Source organism: Ranitomeya variabilis, chromosome 6 (genome assembly GCF_051348905.1).
Source record: "Ranitomeya variabilis isolate aRanVar5 chromosome 6, aRanVar5.hap1, whole genome shotgun sequence".
Taxonomy (NCBI): Eukaryota; Metazoa; Chordata; class Amphibia; order Anura; family Dendrobatidae; genus Ranitomeya; species Ranitomeya variabilis.
The window spans coordinates 172,733,630-172,757,320 of record NC_135237.1 but is presented as its reverse complement, the minus strand read 5'-3'; the positions used below and the strand labels follow the sequence as shown (position 1 = coordinate 172,757,320).

The 23,691-nt window shown below is 43.1% G+C and overlaps 1 protein-coding gene across 6 annotated transcripts in view; it reads left to right on the top strand.

Moving 5' to 3' along the window:
- AMPH (amphiphysin) overlaps window positions 1-4,797 on the top strand; it is a 425,845-nt gene extending 421,048 nt beyond the window's left edge. For all 6 annotated transcript variants that reach the window (XM_077269267.1, XM_077269266.1, XM_077269265.1 and 3 more), the window contains one exon: window positions 3,411-4,797. In XM_077269267.1, coding sequence (XP_077125382.1) covers window positions 3,411-3,518 — 108 coding nt within the window. In that variant the 3' untranslated portion in view covers window positions 3,519-4,797. The remainder of the gene's footprint in view (window positions 1-3,410) is intronic.
- The last annotated feature ends 18,894 nt before the right edge of the window (window positions 4,798-23,691 follow it).

Sequence of the window (23,691 nt, the reverse complement as noted above, 5' to 3'; positions counted from 1 at the left end):
CTTTTGCGGTCCAATTTCTTCTCTTACCCTTGGGAAAATAAAAAATTGGGGGCGAAAAGATAATTTTTGTGAAAAAATATGATTTTTTATTTTTACGGTTCTGCATTATAAACTTCTGTGAAGCACTTGGTGGGTCAAAGTGCTCACCACACCTCTAGATAAGTTCCTTAGGGGGTCTACTTTCCAAAATGGTGTCACTTGTGGGGGGTTTCAATGTTTAGGCACATTAGTGGCTCTCCAAACGCAACATGGCGTCCCATCTCAATTCCAGTCAATTTTGCATTGAAAAGTCAAATGGCGCTCCTTCGCTTCCGAGCTCTGTCATGCGCCCAAACAGTGGTTTACCCCCACATATGGGGTATCGGCGTACTCAGGACAAATTGTACAACATCTTTTGGGGTCCATTTTCTCCTGTTACCCTTGGTAAAAAAAAAACAAATTAGAGCTGAAGTAAATTTTGTGTGAAAAAAGTTAAATGTTCATTTTTATTTAAACATTCCAAAAATTCCTGTGAAACACCCGAAGGGTTAATAAACTTTTTGAATGTGGTTTTGAGCACCTTGAGGGGTGCAGTTTTTAGAATGGTGTCACACTTGGGTATTTTCTATCATATAGACCCCTCAAAATGACTTCTAATGAGATGTGGTCCCTAAAAAAAAATGGTGTTGTAAAAATGAGAAATTGCTGGTCAACTTTTAACCCTTATAACTCCCTAACAAAAAAAAAATTTGGTTCCAAAATGGTGCTGATGTAAAGTAGACATGTGGGAAATGTTACTTATTAAGTATTTTGTGTGACATATCACTGTGATTTAATTGCATAAAAATTCAAAGTTGGAAATTTCCATTTTTTACATTCTTCAAAGTAGCCACCTTTTGCTTTGATGACTGCTTTGCACACTCTTGGCATTCTCTTGGCTACTTTGAGGAACCTAGAATATAAGACATATTTTCAGTTGTTTCACACTTTTTTGTTACGTATATAATTCCCCATGTGTTAATTCATAGTTTTGATGCCTTCAGTGTGAAAGTACAATTTTCATAGTCATGAAAATACAGAAAAATCTATAAATGAGAAGGTGTGACCAAACTTTTGGTCTGTACTGTATGCAGGCATTACAGGACCTTAATGTCCATGGTTACGACCACTAGCAACTATCTGTCACTATATCAATGGTCGTAACCATGGATACCTAAGGTCCTGCAATGCTTGCATATGGCGAAAGAGACATAGCTAATCAAAAACATCTATACTGCATTTCTAATTGGAGGTATTAGCTAATAATATTATTATTACATCTACTACATATTGGGATAGAATCTTGGCGATGGGAATACCCTTTTAACTCTTTTTACTTTTCCTCTGTCTCCACTGTTTCTCACTACTTCACTACAACCCATCTCAAATTTATTGTCCTGTTTAGTAAGAGTTCTGTAATAGACCGACGGTTCCGCATCTTCTTTCCCCTTAGGGTGCCAGTATGGCTGGTACTTATCCCCTCTGATGCTGATACTCTGGAACTCCTGCCCGGGGCATTTTACTTGTCTCAAGTACTCAGTCCTGTATAGGCCCATTACCTTCGATAGTTATAAACTCTGGGCCTTTCCTCTCCCAAGACCTATCTCTGGTAGATCATTTTATCTCTTAGGCTAGGTTCACATTGCGTTAGGGCAATCCGTTTAGCGCTAGCGGATTGCGCTAACGCAATGTTTTTTTCGGGGCCGCGTTTAGGGGTCGCGTTAACGTCCCCGCTCTCGCAGATCCCCGATCTGCGAGAGTGGGGAACGGACCTCGGGCGCGCCGCGGACGCTGCAAGCAGCGTCCGCGGCGCGTCACAAAAGAACGGCACATCGCTAGCGTGAGCCGAAAAAGGCACACGCTAGCGATGCGCTACAGGCGAAATTTACATTGCTGTCAATGAGTGCGCTAACGGACCCGTTGCACGGCGTTAATTGCGACATTTTCGCTGTGCAACGCTGTCCGTTAGCATGCACACATTAACGCAATGTGAACCTAGCCTTAGTGACTTCTCCTCCTGATCTTGCAATCTCTTTCCTTTGGTCTCCTCTCACATTAGGGACACCCCAGAATGCGTCACTGCTCACAATGAACCTTAGGTCCTCTTTCTGTCATGTCGGACGCTGTTCAGACCAGGTCGTCCGACAGACAGCGGTAATTCCGCTTTTGACCACTATTTGCTCATTGGCGTCTGCTAGATTTTATCTAGCTGTTCCGGGGTTAATTTACCTAATCATTGGATTGGAAGCTGGGCCATGCCCACTGCCTTTAAATAGTTCTCCTGATCTTTGGGCGTCGCTGATTATAGCTTCTGTCTTGTGCGTTGTTATCTCGGTCTGGTGAGGAGAGCTGGTGGTTGGAGATTCGTTGCTGGTGGTGTATATTCCTTCGTCTTATTTACTCCTTCCTATATTTGTATTTATTTTGCCCTGCACATTTATAGTGTATTCCTGAGTGACTGCGGCGTGGTGTATATTTTCCCCTTATCCTTGTCTGTGCTAACTGTGGGTATTGGGGAATAACATCTTCACTGGGTGGTGGGCGGAGGTTTCAGCCTAGGGCTGAGCTCAGGAGACTGGGTGAGGTTCGAGGCCTGGACATGCACACCTTCAGTGTAAACTCCAGGTAGAGGGTCAGTCAGGATTTCCCTAGTCTGAGGGAAACTGCAGGGGCCCGAGTTATTAGCTCTCGCTCACCTAGTCTCTCCCTGACACTTTCTAAGCACCCTAGACCCTATCTGACTCACAACCAGGAAGTCCTCGCTGATCTTGCTACGTAGCCCCTCTCTCTTTATGCTAGACCCAAATCTTAACTCTATCGATGCCTACTCACTACCTGTTGCTGGGAAGAACACAACTTTATCACATGACAATTCAAAACATCAACTCTCACTATCCCTACTGTCAAACTACGCACATCATCATCATTACTTATATCTTAAACTTACATGACAATTCACATTACACATCACAGTTCTCATTACATCACATAAAATTATACTTGTTTCTTCAAGGGGGAATGTGAACAGCATATCCATCTCCTTACATGGCAACCCGATGTAAACACTGAATGAAACTGAAGAGTAGAACTCCATTCAGGATGTAGGGGCACTGAAGTGCAGTTATATACTGCATATTAGATCCTATGTAAGGGAATAAGAGCTGATCTGGATCATCTGACAGTACCCACTAAACTTTTAACATAGCTGAGCTGTCAGCTCCACTTAATTTTTACATCCCCCAACAAACTGATATATATGACCTATCCCCAGGTAAAACCTTTAAAACTATGGAGTTTTGAGCACTGGAATACCGTAATCAATGCTTTTATAATGCTATTGGCTGCCTTCTGATGAACTTTCACCTTTTAATATTGAACTCTATATTTTGCAGGAGGCTGGTTGGCTTACTGGTGTTAGAGAAGTGGACTGGCAACAATACAAGGATCTGGCGACTTACAAGGGACTCTTTCCAGAAAACTTTACTCGTAAATTAGAGTAGTAAATTTGAGGCAACAAAATGATGGATGTTTCATATTTGGGTTTATTGACCTTCTGATAAGACAGATACATTTGAGACTACAATGATAACTGTTAAAGACTGGTGCCTGTCCCAGAAAAAACTTGGTGAAATATATGAGGGCAAACAAAATCAGCATGAAAGCCAGATGTCAGTTATAATCTACTAATGTATAAATGGAGAAAAGTCGATGTTGTTCACTTGTATGCAACCACTGGTTTGTTTGTGCTTTGTCAGAAAAAAGGTTAGGTGAACCTTTCCCAAGATCTTCTTACAACATAAATCTCGTCTGTTCTAAATTTCAACATTATTTTATTTAATTGAAAGATCAATTTTGATCTGTATTAAATTACGCTGGAAGAAATTGAGAAGCGAGCACTATCCTATAATTGCACTCTAATGGTCATCTGTGTACACTTTAATTCTTTTCAGCGATGTGTGGTTCCTCAACTATATGTAACATCATGGTTCTAGATTTCTGCTGTTGAAGGACACTATGGTCGTGATATTTCATCTTGGATATAATCCTTTCTCCAAGACCACGAGTGACCCAGAAAGCTCATTCACGCATAAAAGACTTGTCATGTGCATATCGAAGACAAAAAAGCTTTCACTTCAACATAGTACATGTTTAATATACTGTAAATTGTTACGTGGGACTAAGATGTACCCTATATCAGCATACGCACCCTAACTTATGTGCACTGAGTCTATATTGTCTTGAATTGCTGCATTGCAGATGATCTTAATAACCGTAAAGAGCAGAATGAACAATACCCTCACAGTTTTATGTCTTAAAACCAAGGAACTGCTGCAAAACATATTTTTTTGGTGTCACTTACAGACTTATCTAATGCAGTTATGTATCATGTATGTTGTCCTGTAGTTTCTTAAATCTGTAGTATCATTGACAAGTGCTTTGCTTTGAACTCGTTTTGGCATTGTGGTGTTTGCTAGTTTGGTGCAGTGAGGCACAACTAGCATCCATGCCCAAACATTCAACAATACGTCTTCGTAAATGATGTGAAATTTTCTTTATTGTAATGGGATAAGATGAGCGCAACAGAAATGCCCAGCTATTGGTTCTTTCTAGTTTACAAAATATTAGAAGAATTTCTCTTGGAGAAAAGATATATTTTACCAGCTTACACTAAATACAAGATTTCAACCATACAATGTATCCGATATGAAAATAACATCTGTATCTATTGTTTTTTTCAATGTTGTGTCATCTCTAATAAACTTTTTGTTCAGCCACTTATTGTGACTAATAGTATGTTATAATTCTTGGGAAATATAACAACATGGTAATATTTGATGTTCGTATAAAAGGAGCAAAGATACTTTTATCAGATTTTTATTTTCAGGTTTTGATTCCTGCACGCCCCTCCATCAAGAGGTCTTGATGGATCAGGCGCTGTGTATTCACCTGTTGTTGCTTTTTTAGTACGCCACTTTGAATGTAGTTTAGGATTTCCAAATGTTGTCTCCTAATACTCTCCCATCTCCCTGGAACAATTTTATGTGCACTAGATATTTTTTATGCAATTTTTGTAAAACATGCGACTTTTGTTGCAAGGTAAGTTACAAAAATAAAGTACTGTACATTTTTTACATTGTGAGAATTCATGAACCACGAGCACCATTTTGAATAATTTGTCACCAATAAATGTCAAGGAATGCCGCAACGCAAGAAAGAAATGATGAATGGGGCCAAAGTTTCATTTTCATGTTGTAGTTTACAGATTGTCTACAAATTGCCTTTAACCCATTCACTATCTTTGTCATACATGTACGTCAAAGGTGGTGCCTCTGCATTTGATGTGGGCTTGCACACCGAGTGCACATTACTTCCACACTTGATGGCTGATTTAATCATCTATCAAGTGCCTCTCACAGTCTTGGGTGGAACAGTGCTCTGCCTGCGGCTGTTAAACAGTTAAAATCCCACTGATAATCACTCAGAGCGGAATTTGACATGCTCCAGCCAGAAGCATGTCATTCATTCCGCTATTCAGCGCCCCTGTCACGCGATCACTGTGAGCCGATGGGTTGTCATGACATCCGGGGTCTGCTTATGACCCCCACATCTGTCTTTACAAGCTTCCTGTGAGATCGTGATTTCTGCCATACATAGCAGTGCTACAGCACTGCTATGTATAGCACAGATGATCACAGCTTCAAATCTCCTAGGGTGACTATTGAAGACAATAAAAAGTAAACCAAAAAGTTTTAAAAATAAGAAAAAAATAAAAAACACAAGTGTAAATCACCCCCCATTTGCCCCATTAAAAATAAAACAAAAAATACACATATTTGATGTCCCTGCTTTCAGAAATGTCTTATCTATCAAAATATAAAATTAATTAATCCGATTGGTAAATAGCATGACAAGAAAAAAAATCAAACCTCCAGAATTATGTTATTTTGGCTGCTGCAATTTTGCAATACAAGGCATACGGGTCTCGTAAATTGGCAACCAAAACATTTTTTTTTTTTTTTTTTTTTTTACAAATTTCCTAATTTTTTTTCACCACCAAAATAAAAAAAAACTATATGTGTTTGGTATCTTCCTACTTGTACTGACCTAGGGAATCATATTGGTGGTCAGTTTTACCATTGCAATTTCAACTCACTTGGAATTTATTCCCATTTTTCAGTACACTATATTGTAAAATGAATGGTGTTGTTCAAAAGTAAAACTTGTCTCGCAAAAAACAAGCCCTCTTATGGCTATATTGACGGAAAAATAAAAACGTTTGCTCTTGGAAAAAAGGAGTGTAAGGCATCGGTTTTTGTGTTCGTGTGGCAATGAGGCAGTAACCGAAGAAATTCCAACTTAAACATCTTTATTTTCAAACTCACAAAGTAAACCCATAACTTTTATCGGTGAAGCAGAAATCCAGCGTGGGTGATATTCATAAAAAATACCTTTTATTGCATTTTCATTAAAAGCACATAAGTCCAAAATCCATCTTTATATCCAGAGACACAAAAACGGGTGATTCATGCCAGTGACAGTCACACGCTTAAAGTGCATTTAAAATCATATGCGTTTCAACGGTCGTGCCGCCTTAGTCGTTGTGATAGAAATAAAATGAAAGAGGGCTGCTATAAAGGACTAGGCCCATTAGATTACACCCTCTGATCTTGCAGACAGCAGAAACCGTTGCAACACCTACAGGTAGTTATTGAGTTTAGCCTGAAATTTGCATGTACAGATACTATGCTTAAGGCAGGAGAAAGAAGAAATTAAGCATAGTATCTGTACATGCAAATTTCAAGCTAAACTCATTACCTGTAGGTGTTGCCCTTTTTCTGTTGTCTGCAAGATCAGAGGGTGTAATCTAATGGGCCTAGTCCTTTATAACAGCCCTCTTTCATTTTATTTCTATCACAACGACTAAGGCGGCACAACCGTTGAAATGGGTATGATTTTAAATGCACTTTAAGCCTGTGACTGTCACTGGTATGAATCACCCGTTTTTGTGTGTCTGAATATAAAGAAGGATTTTGGACTTATGTGCTTTTAATGAAAATGGAATAAAAGGTATTTTTTATGGATATCACCCACGCTGGACTTCTGCTTCACCTTCATGCTACTTGCAGCACTGCATGGTCCGCCCGGTGGGACTGAGAGGAGGTGAGCTGATCTTTGTTGCTTTTTCTTTTCCATAACTTTTATCCTCTGGTTTTCAGCCAGAGCGTACAAATCAGTCCATTGCCGTGGGTGACTGCACCACTGTATCACTCGTGGATGCGTCAGTAACTTTGCCTTCTCTAGCCTGAGTTCAGACTCACACAGACCTGTCTGCACAGAGCCTCCTGCTTTGCTGCTTGCAAACCAAATACTGACACACCCAAACCTCAACTGAAAGTGTAAATGGGTTTCATGGACATGGTCCACTCCAAAACCCAGAGTGCTGGGAGAGATCCGTCCGACTACCAAACCTACAGATCTCTCCAAAAATAAAAGCCCATGTCAGGTTTTCTTAAATCTGACTTGGTCAAATAGTTTGACCAAGTCCACTCTCTCCTTTATTTTGCATTGTAATTTGTAACGCATAGGGTTCAGTATGCCTCTGTGCGCATTCTGGGTGACACTTAATGGCATATATGATTTCCCTCACTGCCTCACATAACCCCCCTCTTTTCAAACTTGGGGAGGTGGGGGTTGAACACCTGCATACAAAATAAGACCAAAAGAAAACCTTAGTGCACATATAACGTGAAAGACTGATAATTTCATATGTGACTGTTTTGATGCACCATTTCTTTAGAGCAATCAAATATATATTCCAAAATAGAGCCAGTATAATGTCTCCTTTTACTCACATCAGACTAGAGATGAGAGGATTATAAGGTAACAGGAAGGACAAACGGGCTATATGAATGCTAATGGAGAAAATCCCAGGTCTAACCACACATGGCCTAGGAAGCCCGACGTGTCCACTATCATCCCTACCTACCAGTGGAGGATGGAACCATAAAATGCAATATTTGGTGCCCCCGTTCCACGGCAGCTGTCCCTCACTTACCCTGCAAGCCCTGTGCTGATATAGTTGAAGGGAGCCTAGACCAGACAATGATCAACTAGGCTAAAAGTGGAGATGAAATGCTGGGTATCACGTGGTAGATAAAGATAAAGATTACTTATAATTCTAATGCAGATAAATATAAGATGCTTCTATGCCTCTGCCTCAATGTGTTTCTCATTAGGTGGTTCAACAGGAGGCTACTGTATGTTCATAAGAGGTATAGATGCTGCAAGATCAGAGGCACATATTTGACTGTCCTAAAGAAATAGTGCATCAAAACAGTCACATATGAAATACTTTATCTAAATTATCAGTGAGTCTTTCATGTTATATGTGCACTAAGGTTTTCTTGTGGTGTTATTTTATATGCAATTCTAATAAACGTATTTTTCAAGGGTTACCGGTATATGTTCACACTTGCAATCCCTTAGCTTTATATACTTTCTTTGTATGTGGGTTGAACACCTGTACCCATACAGGGTACCCATAACAGGGCATTTGCATTTCCTTGTGCTTTCCCTGCTCAATGTTCCACCGAGAAGCTAAAATTTAGCAATGACAGAAACCATCTGATAACTCGAGCATTCCTCTCCTTGGCATTCCTCATCCAGACCAGGGTGAACTACCAAACGAAACTGTCACCTGAGTAAACAATAACATAGGGACCCAGGGCCCGCTTAATATCCAACCAATCCTCCACTACGCTATAATTTTTTTCTGCTGAGGTAAGTTTACTACTCAAGTAGGTGACTGGATGTTCTTCTCCGTTGACAGATCCACTCCTAGGCCTACCTCAGATGCATTCGTTTACATGATAAAGCCTTTCTTGAAGTTGGGGCTAGTGAGGACAGGCTGTCTGCACAACGCCAACTTCATGGATTGGAACGCTTCCTCCATCTGGGGGTTCCACAAAGCATGAACGATTTTCTTCCCTTTAAGAGATCAATCAAGGGTGCCTATCTTCCGGGAAAATTAAGTACAAATCGTCGATAATACCCAATTATGCTGAGGTACGCTCTTACCTGTTTTGTAGTAAGAGGCTGGAGCTGGTTTTGAATGGCTTTGATTCTCTTTATTTGGGGCTTGATAACTCCACCTGCAATCATATACCCCTCGAGACACATTGCACTTTTATTTGGGTTCGCTGTCAAGCTCACAGCTCAAAGCGAATCCACTACCGCTTGCACCCAGGACAAGTGGGTATGCCAGTCGGTGCTAAAGATGATACTAGCATCCAAATACGCCAATGCATACTTTTGATGGGGCTCTAAAACTATGTCCATCAGCCTTTGGAACGTGTCCGGGGCCCATGTATCCCAAAAGGAAAGACAACATAGTGATAGAGACCCTCTGGCGTTATGAAGGCGGTTTTTCCTTTCGCCGACTCTGTCAGAGGCACCTGTCAGGAAATCTTGGTCAGATCGGGCATTGTGAAGTACTGGGCCTGCCTCAGTCTCTCATACAGCTCATCCTCCCGGGCATTGGATAGAGGTAATATTTTGACAGTTCATTCAATTTTCCTAAATTACTACAAAATCGTAATGACCTCTCCGGCTTCAGAAGAACAATGAGGCTAGACCACTTAATCCTAGACTCCTCAATTAATCCTAGCTGGAACATTTGTTTTTACCTCAGCCGCGATGGCTGGCCTCCGGCACACGGTACGGTTTTATTTGTACCTTTACCTGAGGCTCAGTCACAATGTCATGTTGGATTACAGATGTACAGTTGGGCAGTACGTCCATATTCTGCTGCACTAATTTCCAAGCCTTTCGCCGCTGCAGTTTAGAGAGAGCGTCACTTATCTTTACCTCAATCCCGGCCTCCTCCCGGGTCGGTATCGGAGCGTCCACAAACAATACGACTGGAATTGCATCCATAATCATACATTATTATGATTACATGATATAGTTATTCAGGTTTTCTCTTCCCGGGCTGGTACACTCTTAATTCACCTCCCCAACCTTTACCCGAACTTCATATGGCCCTTGCCACTTGGCTATGAACTTACTTTCTGCTGTGGACACTAAGACTAATACCCGATCCACTTTTTTAAAGGATTGGACAGTGGCCTTTCTATTATACGCTCGGCTCTGTGCTGCCTAGGTATCCAGAAGGTGTTCCTTTACTATAGGCATCACCACCGCAATCTGGTCTTGCATACTCACCACGTGCTCTATTACGCTGTTATAGGGAGTAGGCTCCTGTTCCCGCTTCTGTTTGGCTACATCCAGCAGGCCCAGAAGATGTCTACCATCTAAAAGCTTGAAGGGAGGGAACCCCATTGGAGATTGCGGTACCTCTCGGACAGCAAACATTAAATAGGGCAGTAACATATCACAATCCCTTTCATCTTTGGAGAGCACTTTTTTGAGCATAGACTTAAGGGTTTTGTTAAACCTTTCCACTAGACAAACAGTCTGTGGATGGTACACTGACATGCACAATTGTTTACTTTGGAGCAGCCTGCACATTTCCTTTGTCACCTTGGACATAAAAGGAGTCCCGTGATCTGTAAGGATCTCCTTAGGTAGCCCAAAGCGACATAACATGGCAAACAGCTCCCGGGAATAAGTTTAACCAAGGTGTGATGAAGCGGAATTGCCTCTGGGTAACGAGTAATGTAGTCTACTACCACTAACATGTGTTGGTGGCCATGGGCTGACTTTACATTGGGCCCTACCAGATCCATTGCAATCCATTCAAAAGATACCTCTGTAATAGGCAGAAGAACCAATGGATTACAGAAACTTGTGGGTGTGGTCAGCTGACAGTGGGCAAGACTCACAAAACCTCAACATAAAGCATGGGCCAAAAGAAGAGCTGCAGAATTCGCTCTTGCATCATTTTAAACCCTAGGTAACCTCTCAGCATTGAGGCACTACCAATTGCTCCACTACTTCATCCTGAATTTTGTCAACCCAATATAGCAACTCCTGGTTGACCGCAATATGTGGAAAAAACTTCTTCTGCCCCCGGTTGCTGAGCCACCCCATTTAACTCTATCACCCTTTCCTGTGCCCAGGTCAGAGTGGGATCCTGAAGCTGGGCTGTCCCAAAAGACCTCCGGGATATTTCCAGCTCCTTGATCGACGGGTTCTCCTCAACCTCTACTGCCAACACCTCTAGGGGAAACCTGTTGGTTCCACACTCTTTCCTTATGAGGGTGACCTCTACAGTAGGTATCCCTGGCTTGGGATTTTTGGGTTCTCTGCCCGGACAGATATTTACCCTGGGAGGGTTAATTTTACTTTCCCACAGGGACCAGAACAGATGCAAGTCTCTTTCCAAATCAGTCCAGTAAGGAAGGGTCTTCACCACTCGCACCACATATTTAATCTCCCCGCATGGAGTGGAAAAGGTAACTTCTGCGGTCAGATACTCGTGAAGTTCACTGTGTGTACAAATGACCCTGATTTCTCTCCAGTGGGTTCTAACATAGAGAACAATGACCCATGGACTAGTGTTACTAGGCTCCCTGACTTCAAGAGAGCCTCTGCCCCCGCGGTGTAAGCAGCCTGGGCATACATTGATGCCCAGCAAGTAAAATCGCTGTCAATGGGTTCAGCAGTCAGGGGGCAGTAGGCAGCCACATGTCCTGACCCTTGGCACTGCCAACACCTGATAGCGGTGCCACCGCTAGTCCCTGAGACCGGTTTATGGGAGATTAGTCTCCTGCCACTCTCACTCTGGAGTACTCCCTCAGTATCGGCTCAGTTCTGAATGACCCCAGCCGAGGGTCATATCCCTTTTCCGTGGTCCTGCACTTGCAGGAGTCGTTGCGATAGCAGCAGTACGAAGTCATTTGTGGCTGTATAATGCTCGATCAGGCTAACCACCTTGGCCGCCCATGTCCCCTTGTCCCACTCATCACTGTATGGCTGCTCGCAGAGTTCTCACAAGCTGATCAACCACCATCATCTGGGTTGGGGTCAAGGTCTCAGGCTCGAGCCATATTTTTAACAGGTACAATAAGTCAAATGCCTGAGACCAAGGGGGTCGGGCCCCCACAATGGTCCATTGATATACCCACTTCATCTGTACATATGTGTTGACGCTCATCCGGGCAAGTATCTCCCATTTAAGGCATCCATAGTCCCACATCCTTGCAGCTGAGGTCAAATTATGCCTTCTGAGCATCCCCCATCAGGAATGGGGCCATCACTTTAGCCCACTCATCGGCTGGCAAGTTCTCCTGTCCCACGGTTCTTTCGAAGACAGTGAGGAAGGCTTCCAGATTGTCCTCTGGACTCATTCTCCTCAGCGCCGCTTTGACTTTGTCCCAGGCCTCGGGACGGACCAGGGGCAGCGATGGGTGCATCTTTCACAGGGCCACAATCTGCTGCAGAATCAGGTTGTTCATCTGCTGCTGCTGGGAGCTGCTGCTGCCATTTTGTGAGGACCAACTGTCACGGGTGTGTCAGCTGCAACAGACTGCCACTCTGCATCTGGCTGCAGATGGTCTCTGAGTTTGGCATTACAGATGCCTCCTTAATCCTTCTGACTCTTGGACCCAGCAACAACCTCACTCCGGCTCTAGTTGACACACCTGGACTTGGGTGTTTATAAATGCCCATTCTGCTGCAGAGAGTAGCCAGTGATATTCACATTTTTTCCTTCTGAAGGCTTGGAGCTATAGCAGTCGGTTAACTTCTTCTCTGGAGATGTTTGAGGATGTTTGTTGTTATCTCTCTGAGTCTGCTCAAGCTAAGTTCATTCTCCTTGTCTGTCTACCTTTTTGTCTTTAGTTTAAAGTGGGGACTGACCAGTGCACTTTCCTCCCCTTCCCTATCCAAGGACTAGTTCTAGGGAGATACAGGGCTTAGGTTTCCTGCTCAGCAATTGGTGAGGAACCAATTTAGGGACGGTAGGGCAGGTAGAGTATTATTAGATCTTCTGAGGGGTCTCTACTCACCCTTTCCCTAGTGTCTGGGCTTCCTTCCCCTCATCCCTTCATGTTGCATTTATTCTTCACACACTGTGCATGACACCAACTGCCTTAGTAGTTCCTCCATGTTGTCAGCAGGCCTGAGCTGTAGCTTTTCAGGCTTGACCACCGACTTGGAGTTTTCTTTGGGGTATGCCTTAGTTCACACTGCCTGCATTCTCCACCATATGTGAGGCAGCGGCTATCATGTCCGTGGGGCAGTGAGGCTGTGACCCAAGAAAGTTCAACTTAAACGTCTTTATTTTCAAACACATAAAATAAATACAGAACTTTTATTCTCCGGTTCGCAGCCAGAGCGTACTTATCTGTCCGTTGCCGTGGGGAACTCACAACTGTATCACTTGTGGGTGCGTCAGTAGCTTTTCCTTCCTCTGGCCTGAGTTTAAACTCACACAGTCCTCTGCTGCTTGCAAACCAAACACTGACACACCCAAACTTCAACTGAAAGTTTAAATGGGTTTCGTGGCCATGGTCCACTCCCAAAACCCAAAGTGGTAGGAGAGATTCGTCTCACTACCAAACCTACAGATCTCTCCAAAAATAAAAGCTCATTTCAGGATTTCTTAAGTCTATTTGGTCAAATAGTTTGTCCAAATCCACTCGCACTTTTATTTTGCATTATTACCACAGGGGTAGTTGTAAATACAATGCTCTCCAGCGGGTTCAGTATGCCTCTATGCACATCCTGGGGGACACATAACGGCCCTCGTATATGATTCCCCTCACTGCCTCAGAGGAGGAAAGAAATGAAAAAATGGAAAATCGCCGGGTAGTGAAGGAGTTAAAATGTGGAAAATAGCAATTGGATATGAATATAAAACTTAACCTTTACTAGGTATGTATAAAAATCAAATCACGTACAATACAATTATTAAACAGGAAAGGGAAAGAAAAAAACCTTAGTGTAGTGGTGAACCCTATACCAACACAGAAATGGGAAAGAGATAAGAACAAAAGTAGATATACTGAGGCCATGTGCACACGTTCAGTATTTTTCGCGTGTTTTTTTGCGTTTTTTTCGTTATAAAAACGTGATAAAAACGTGAAAAAAATGCTTACATATGCTTCCCATTATTTTCAGTGTATTCCGCATTTCTTGTGCAAATGTTGCATTTTTTTCCGCGAAAAAATCGCATCGCGGAAAAAAAAGCAACATGTTAATTAAATTTGCGGAATTGCAGGGATTCCGCACACCTAGGAATGCATTGATCTGCTTACTTTCCGCATGTGGCTATGCCCACCATGCGGAAAGTAAGCAGATCATGTGCGGTTGGTACCCAGGGTGGAGGAGAGGAGACTATCCTCCACGGACTGGGCACCATATAATTGGTAAAAAAAAAGAATTAAAATAAAAAATAGTCATATACTCACCTTCGATGGCCCCCGGAGTCTTCCCGCCTCTCAGCGGTGCATGCTGCCGCTTCCGTTCCTATAGATGGTGTGTGTGAAGGACCTGTGATGACGTCGCGGTCACATGACCGCGATGATGTCGTGGTCACGTGACTGCGACGTCATCGAAGGTCCTGCACACACACACCATCTATAGGAACGGAAGCCGCTGAGGAGATCAGCTGTCTGCAGGTGAGTATAACCATTTTTTTAATTATTTTTAAACATTCTATCTTTTACTATTGATGCTGCATAGGCTGCATCTATAGTAAAAAGTTGGTCACACTTGTCAAACACTATGTTTGACAAGTGTGACCAACCTGTCAATCAGTTTTCCAAGTGATGCTACAGATCGCTTGGAAAACTTTTGCATTCTGCAAGCTAATTACGCTTGCAAAATGCTAAAAAAAACGCGAAAAAACCGGGGGAAAAACGCAAAAAAAAAAATGCGGATTTGTTGCAGAAAATTTCCGGTTTTCTTCAGGAAACTTCTGCAAGAAATCCTGACGTGTGCACATACCCTCACACTGCTAAGTAGTCACTGCCTGTGACCTTCTAGAATACAGATAGCAACCTTGTGTAGTTGTTTATGCTCTGTTAGAATACACACAAGCCATGTCACATTATAAGGGAGGGCTGTACGTATGGCATCCACCAATACTCATTGAGATCATTTATGGATCTGCCCCTGTCTGTACAATGCCCATACCCTAGATGGCACCACTAAAGAATACCCTTATCCGATTGTCTTTTATCAAGACAGAGCAATTCTTACTCTCTAGGGTTATATGTAGGTTTTTTAGTACCTTGAGAGGCCAAATTTTTGGTTACATGTAACCGGCATAGTCAAAACCACATAAATCTGACAAATATCAAAGGTTACTTATTCACCATACATATGTGTGTATCTCGCTACTGTCAGTACATGTGATAGTGCGCTAAAGAGGCCTATGAAATTAAACCACCAATATGCATCCATATAAATATGGGATCATGCTACCTCATCCATAAATGTCATGAGCATCCCTTAAGGTCATTATTGTGTGGTAACTGTATATTTTACACCAAACACTTTTTCTAAGACGCCGGCATATAAAATTTGCATCATATTTGGAACCTATTATCATGGAAAGATCTCACCCCTTGGTTGGAGAGCCTCTATTTGTCCCTGGGTCTCTCAAGAAGGGTGGAGTGACGATCAAGCCTCTGTTTAGATAAGGCGTCTCCCGACGCGTTTCATCCTAATAGAATCATCAGGGGAGTATTACAGCCTGTGTTAGCCGCTTTACCGGCCTCCCCACTTCTGTGGTTTTTAAAGATGAACTCGGAGGCGCGTTCACGACCCTCCGCCCCTAGCATGTGACGCGCTTCTGGTCTTTGGCGCATGTTTCCGGTATTGTGGAGCGCATGTCCGGGTTATGGAATGCAGAGCGCCGCTGGGATGGAACGTAAACGCCCACCCGAGCAGAGAACCATGTGCCGTGCCGGATGAAAAGCTTTGTATGCTCCATACCAGAAACTCAATATAGCGTTATGCCTGATAGATGTCAGACTCATTCGAGCCTGTCACATAAGGTGCCGCGCACACTGACATAAATATCTGAGTGTACCTAACAGACATATAAAGTGGGCACAACACTTTAATGAGACCGACAGACCTAATTCCTCGCTGTCATGTCACCCAATAGGTATGATTCAGCATTACCTCAGCACATTTACCATACCATCAAGAGCGGTTTCAGAAGACTTGATATACTGATATACTTAAAAATACGCAAATAAGAGTTATGAAACAATTTGAGAGAGTTTTGAAAGATGTTCTATGCCCCTGAAGTACAGAGCTCCATACAGGGGTATAATCATATTGTATAAGGAGGAGCAAGGAGGAACATATTAGGAGTAGGATAATACATGTACTTAATTAGAGGACAATCAATATAAATATGAATTCAAAAAAAGGGGGGAGGGAGTGGTACGAGACACCACTTGTCCCATATATAAGGGATGAGGATAAAAGGACCCTATTATGCCCTATGGAGAAAATACTACACTCCTGTTCCCTGCCTATCGTCGAGGTTGGCACTCTAGAAAGAGCCTGCGCATATGGCGCCCCTACTCAGTGTGGACTGTCCCCAACTAACTCCCTATAGTCCCTATATTACGACAGAAAAGTTATAGAACCAAATTGTAATAATTATAGGGGATAACTCAGGAGACTCTTTGCGTGGAACAAGACAACTACAGGACACAGTTTTATAAGTGGTAATGTCTATATTATCACAGTGATTCAAACAGGTGCAGAGAGAAACTCAAGTCCACAAAACTTGGTGCAAATAATAAACGCAGCTTAGCAGTCTATAGGAAACTTTAGAGCAAAATGCAATCAAGCAGAAAGTCTATGAAGCACAGTTATTCTTGTGGATACTTGACACGAATAAATCCTTGTCTTAGTCCAGACACAGATAGATATGCTTATAGGCAGTTCAAATCATATCTTAGCTCAACCAGGGAGGCCTGGTTAATAGTCTCAGGTTAATGCAAAGCAGCAGCAGCTTACATGTCCAGCAAATGCAGGTGGAAGTAAACACGAGCAGCAGATGAAGGAGGATTACTGGAAACTTGTGTATGCAGCAGGAACTCAGAGCAGAGTAGCAGGATCACCACACAGGTTCACAGGAGCAGGTGTATAGCCAGGGAGTAATCAGAGATCAGGAGCTGGATGCAAGGCAGAATACTCTAGCCTTGAGACTGAAGGCTGGGGTGGAGTTTTATAGCAGGAAGACACAGTGCACATGAGGCCAAAGACGCCATCTTGGAAAAGGGCAGTAATGCACAAAAGGTAAAAAATGTTCAGAGTCCTGACACAAATAGGGCAAGAAGGAACTTAAAGGGGGCGGGGATACTTAGGTTGAGATGACAAACTATATGCATATTTGGAGGGGAAATATCAAGGATGCTCGTATTAGGTATGTCAAGAGCAATTGAATGATGTAACTCGCTATTGATTACATAAAGAAATACTTGAAAACTGAAATCCTGCCTATCGCGGGGGTTGGCACCCTACAATCCTGCGCAAGTGGCGCCCCCACTCCTCGGCGGCTGTCCCTCCCAAAAGGTCCCTAATATCTCACCTGAGGATTTCACAAAAGAGATACTGTTGATGTTGTATGCTGGGTAGGGGAAAGTGTAGAGATATGTTCATGGGTTAATAGAGGCCTATAGGAAACATCTAAAGGGCTGAAGTTCATTCAGCCCTGATGGATGGACCGTCTTCAAATTAAAGGGAACCTGTCACCACGTTTTTGGAAGATGGGATAAAAATAGCGTTAAATAGGGGCAGAGGTGGGCATTACATTAGTGTGTTTGTTATGCGTTTATTACCCACCTAAGTTGCCGAAATACCTTTGCAAAGTCTCCGTTTTCGCCTGTCAATCAGGCTGGTCTGGTCAAAAGGGCGTTGTCTTCCCCCAGATTTTGCGTAGTTTTCCGTTGGTGGCGTAGTGGTGTGCGCATGCCCAAGGTCCCGAATCCTCTGCCAGGGGATTTAAAAGAGCGCGCTGTTCGTTTTCATTGGTGATCGGTGGGCGCGGCCATCTTCCTTTGGCCGCGCGTGCGCAGAAGCGGCGCTCTGCTGGCCGCGGCTTCAGGAAAATGGCCGCCGCGATATCCATCTGCGCACGCGCGGCATCCCGCGGCCATTTTCCTGAAGCCGCGGCCAGCAGAGCGCCGCTTCTGCGCACGCGCGGCCAAAGGAAGATGGCCGCGCCCACCGATCACCAATGAAAACGAACAGCGCGCTCTTTTAAATCCCCTGGCAGAGGATTCAGGACTTTGGGCATGCGCACACCACTACGCCACCAACGGAAAACTACGCAAAATCTGGGGGAAGACACCACGCCCTTTTGACCAGACCAGCCTGATTGACAGGCGAAAACGGAGACTTTGCAAAGGTATTTCGGCAACTTAGGTGGGTAATAAACGCATAACAAACACACTAATGTAACGCCCACCTCTGCCCCTATTTAACGCTATTTTTATCCCATCTTCCAAAAACGTGGTGACAGGTTCCCTTTAAATATCCATCTACTTTCTTTTTGAAGTATCTGTTTATCCCAACCCCCTCCCCTTATAGGTGGCAAAATCCTATCAATCCCCACAAAGGTAATTTTTCTGGGGTTACCCTGATGGAAATAGTTCATATGGTTTGCCAATGGGGTTTCTCTTTTATTCGTGATGTCACAAAGATGCTCTCCAACCCTTTTACGAAATTCTGTCTTGGTTTTTCCCACGTACTCCAACACACATTCACAGGTGGCTTTATAAATGACCCCTTTTGTATGGCAATTGATAAAGTGTCAAATGGAGTAGATGGTCCCAGTGACATTGCTTGTGAAATTTTTGGTGGTAGTGATGGAGGCACAGGCATTGCAGCTGCCACATTTGTAACAGCCTTTAGTCTGGTTTGTTGTAGAACCAGGTATGTAATGGCAATGAACCAGCCTGTCTCCCAGGGACCTACCTTTCCTGTAGGTAATCTGTGGAAATGGTGAAATGTGTTCTTTGATGTCCCTATCCATCAAAAGGACCGACCAATGCTTATGAAAAATACTCCTAATGTCATCCGCTCCATTAGAGTACTTGGTGATGAATCGAATAGTGCTGTCTCCCTCTGGCTTTGATTTTGATGTCAATAATTCCTTCCTATCTCTCGTTATAGTTTCTTTGTAAGCCTTTTTCAGAACTCCCTCAGGATACCCTCTCTCAGGGAACCTGCCACGAAGGTCATTGGCCTGTTCCTGAAAAGAGTTCTGGTTTGAGCAATTCCTCCAGATTCTTAAATATTGTCCCTAAGGGATTCCTCTCTTCAAAGGGGCAAGGTGGTTACTTTCCCATCTCAAGAGGGAATTTGTAACTGTATCTTTCCTGTGGGTCTTAGTGGATATTGCCCCATCTTTGTCCTTTTCAATACATATATCCAGAAATGCCAGTTTCGTTGGATTAGCCTCATATGTGAAGTGAAGGCCTAAGCTATTAACATTATGACCTTCTACAAAGATTCCGAAATCAGTGATGCTTCCTCTCCAGATGACCAAAACATCATCGATGTATCCTAACCACAATACTATCCTGTCATCAGGACCGGAGGTTGAGTCCCCAAACACCGTTGTTTCCTCCCACCAGCCCAGGAGCAAGTTTGTGTACGAAGGCGCACAAGGGCTGCCCATCGCAGTGCCCCTGAGCTGGTGGAAGTACTTCTGGTCAAACAAGAACAAATTCCTCCTCAGACAAAATTCTAGGGCTTCCAACACAAATTTGTTGTGTCTTTCATATTGTCTGCCCCTGGTACCCAGGTAATGGTTCATAGCCTTCTGACCCTTGTCATGTGGGATGGAAGAATATAGTGCCTCCACATCTATACTCCCCAGTATCATGTCCTGGTCCAAATAGATGTCATCCAATTAACCCAACAGGTCAGTGGTGTCCCGTACATAGGAATTCAAAGCACTCACAAAGGGTTTAAGGATTTTGTCTACATATATGCCAAGTCTTTCCATAAGGCTATTATTGCCCGAGACAATAGGCCTTCCTTTTAAGGGGGTTGTACCTTTATGCATCTTGGGAAGACAGTAAAAAGTAGAGATGACCGGGTTTTTTGGTAAAAGAAAATCTCTCTCCTCCTTGCCCACTACTCCATCCCCAAAACCTTTCTCCACAATTGTTTTCAACTCATCAGAAAAAAGTCCCAATGGATTCCGATTTAGAACCTTATACTCATCCTTCCTGTCCAGGAGTGAAAGGCACATGGATCTGTAATCTGTGGTGTCCATAATGACCACATTACCCCCTTTATCAGAGGGTTTTTTTGTAATGCTATGGTCTTTCTCAATATTACATAGACATGCCATTTCAGTCCTAGACAGGTTATATTGTCTTCTCTTCCGTGTGTCAGACAGTCTCATAATATCATCAGTGACCAAATTTAAAAATATGTCAATAGAACCAAGGTCAACCATAGGAGGGGGCATCTTAGAACTCTTGTTTTTTAGATCTGTGAAAGGGCCTCCACCATCTAGGTTCGGGATAGGATCACCTAAGAGAAACAACAACTGGATGTCTTGAAGCAGATCATCAGCAATAACTAATTCTGCACATTGTTTCCTGTCTTCTTTCAGGAAGAATTTCTTCCATTTCAGACGTCTACCAAATAAATTGAGATCTTTAATCACTTCAAAAACATCCATATCCGAAGTTGGTACAAAGGAAAGACCCTTAAGGTACCATCACATTAAGCGACGCTGCAGCGATATAGACAACGATGCTGATCGCTGCAGCGTCCACGTCACACACACCGATTCAGCGATGTCAGCGGGTGATCCAGCGACGAAATAAGGTGCTGGTCTTCTAGCTCCGACCAACGATGTCACAGCAGGATCCTGATCGCTGCTGCATGTCAAACACAACGATATCGCTATCCAGGATGCTGCAACGTCACGGATCGCTATCGTTATCGTTGTTAAGTTGTTCAGTGTGAAGGTACCTTTACCTAGCAGGCGTATCTCATCTGTACTTAAAGATCTTGAAGATAGATTGATAACCTGAGTATTTATACTGGAGGGTTGGTACGATTTCTGAGGGGGTAACTTTTTTTTTCTTTTAAGTGATATTGTAATCTCTCCAATGAGTTTTGTAGTTGTACTTCTTTTCTAGAGAAATGCGGTTCAGAGGAAAATTTCTTGGTGACCTCTATTTGCTCTTTTAGGGAATCTTTCATGCTAGCTAAATTTTGTTTTTCTTCCTCCAACAGAAGTCTCATTAATCTTAGTGAGCTCTCAGTAGCTTCCTTTTCCCACTTTGCCAATAACCCAGGATTCTTATAACGATACCCTGGTGCCAATGTGATTCTAAGATGTCGAGGGACAATCCCAGATTTTATGTACCGTATATACTCGAGTATAAGCCGATCCGAGTATAAGCTGTCCCCCCTAATTTTGCCACAAAAAACTGGGAAAACTTAATGACTCGAGTATAAGCCTAGGGTGGAAAATGCAGCAGCTACCGGTAAATGTCAAAAGTAAAAATAGATACCAATAAAAGTAAAATTAATTGAGACATCAGTAGGTTAAGTGTTTTTGAGTATCCATATTGATTCAGGAGCCCCATATAATGCTCCATAAAGTTTATGATGGCCCCATAAGATGCTCCATATTAAAATATGTCCCATATAATCCTGCATAAAGGTTAATAATGGCCCCATAAGATGCTCCATAGACACATTTTCCCAATTCAATGCTGCACAAATGTTGATTATGCCCCCTATAAGATGCTCCATAAAGATACTTGCCCCATATAATGCTCTACAAACATTAATTATGGCCCCATGAGATGCTCCATAAAGATATTTGCGCCATATAGTGCTGCACAAACGTTGATTATGGCCCCATAAGATGCTCCATAAGATATTGACGCCATATAGTGCTGCACAAACATTGATTATGGCCAAATAAGATGCTCCATACAGACACTTGCCCTATTTGCTGTGCATGCGATAAAAAAAAAAAATCACATACTCACCTCTCCGTCGCTCAGGCCCCCGGCACTTTCAATAGTCACCTGACTTCATTCCGGCGCTGCTCCATCTTCAGCGTCTTCTGCACTGACGTTCAGGCAGAGGGCGTGCACTAACCACGTCATCGCGCCCTCTGACCTGAGCATCACTGCAGAAGACGATGAAGACAGAGCGGCGGCTGGAACGAGGAGAGGTGAATATCGCGCAGCGCTCCCCTCCCCGTTATACCCACCTGCTCCTGGTGCGGTGCAGTCCCTGCTTCTCCGGCGCTGCAGCTTCTTCCAGTATTGAGCGTTCACCGTTACCGCTCATTACAGTAATGAATATGCGGCTCCACCCCTATGGGAGGTGGAGCTGCATATTCATTACTGTAATGAGCAGTACCATGTACAGGAAGAAGCTGCAGGCGCCGGGGAAGCAGGGACCTGCAGGGACCGCGCCAGGAGTAGCTGAGTATAAATAGACAGCCCCCGCTCTCCCTCCCCTGCCGACCCCTGGGTATGACTCGAGTTTAAGCCGAGAAGGGGACTTTCAACCCCAAAAAATGGGCTGAAAATCTTGGCTTATACACGAGTATATACGGTAATTATCCAAACTCTGCACTTCCCACCAGGACTCTATTTGATCCTTATATATCTTTTTGAGCTCTTTAAAGGCAGCGTTAAACGAAGGGATATATTTCTTTTGCGTATAGGTTCTATAAGAAAACACATCTCTAGCCTCAGAAAACCACTGATTGGTGTCAATACCCATGGTGAGGAAACCTGCCATATCACTATTAACGTATATAGAGCAGGGTAGAAAATCCAAGAAGAATCAAATGGAAAATAGCAATTGGATATGAATATAAAACTTAACCTTTACTAGGTATGCATAAAAATCAAATCACGTACAATACAATTATTAAACAGGAAAGGGAAAGAAAAAAACCTTGGTGCAGTGGTGAACCCTATACCAACACAGAAATGGGAAAGAGATAAGAACAAAAGTAGATATACAGACACTGCTAAGTAGTCACTGCCTGTGACCTTCTAGAATACAGATAGCAGCCTTGTGTAGCTGTTTATGCTCTGTTAGAATACACACAAGCCATGTCACATTATAAGGGAGGGCTATACGTATGGCAACCACCAATACTCATTGTGATCATTTATGGATCTGCCCCTGTCCGTACAATGCCCATACCCTATATGGCACCACTAAAGAATACCCTTATCCGATTGTCTTTTATCAAGATAGAGCAATTCATATTCTCTAGGGTTATATGTAGGTTTTTCAGTACCTTGAGAGGCCAAATTTTTGGTTACATGTAACCGGCATAGTCAAAACCACATAAATGTGACAAATATCAAAGGTTACTTATTCACCATACATACAGTATGTGTGTATCTCGCTACTGTCAGTACATGTGATAGCTAGGGTTGAGCGACTTTTACTTTTTGGGGGTCGAGTCGGGTTTTGCGAAACCCGACTTTGTCAAAAGTCGAGTCGAGTGAAGTCGGCCGATTATCGCGAAAAGTCGGGGATCGACCGAAACATGAAATCTAATGCAAGTCAATGGGAAGCATAGTCGGCAGTGAGTGGAGGCCAGGAAAACACCTACAGTGCCCATTTTAATGGCAAAAACATCCATTCTTGTTACTGAAGCTTGGCAATCTTAATTTACTTTATAATAATAGATAGGCATTGGAAATTGGGGGTCATTTGGCTAAA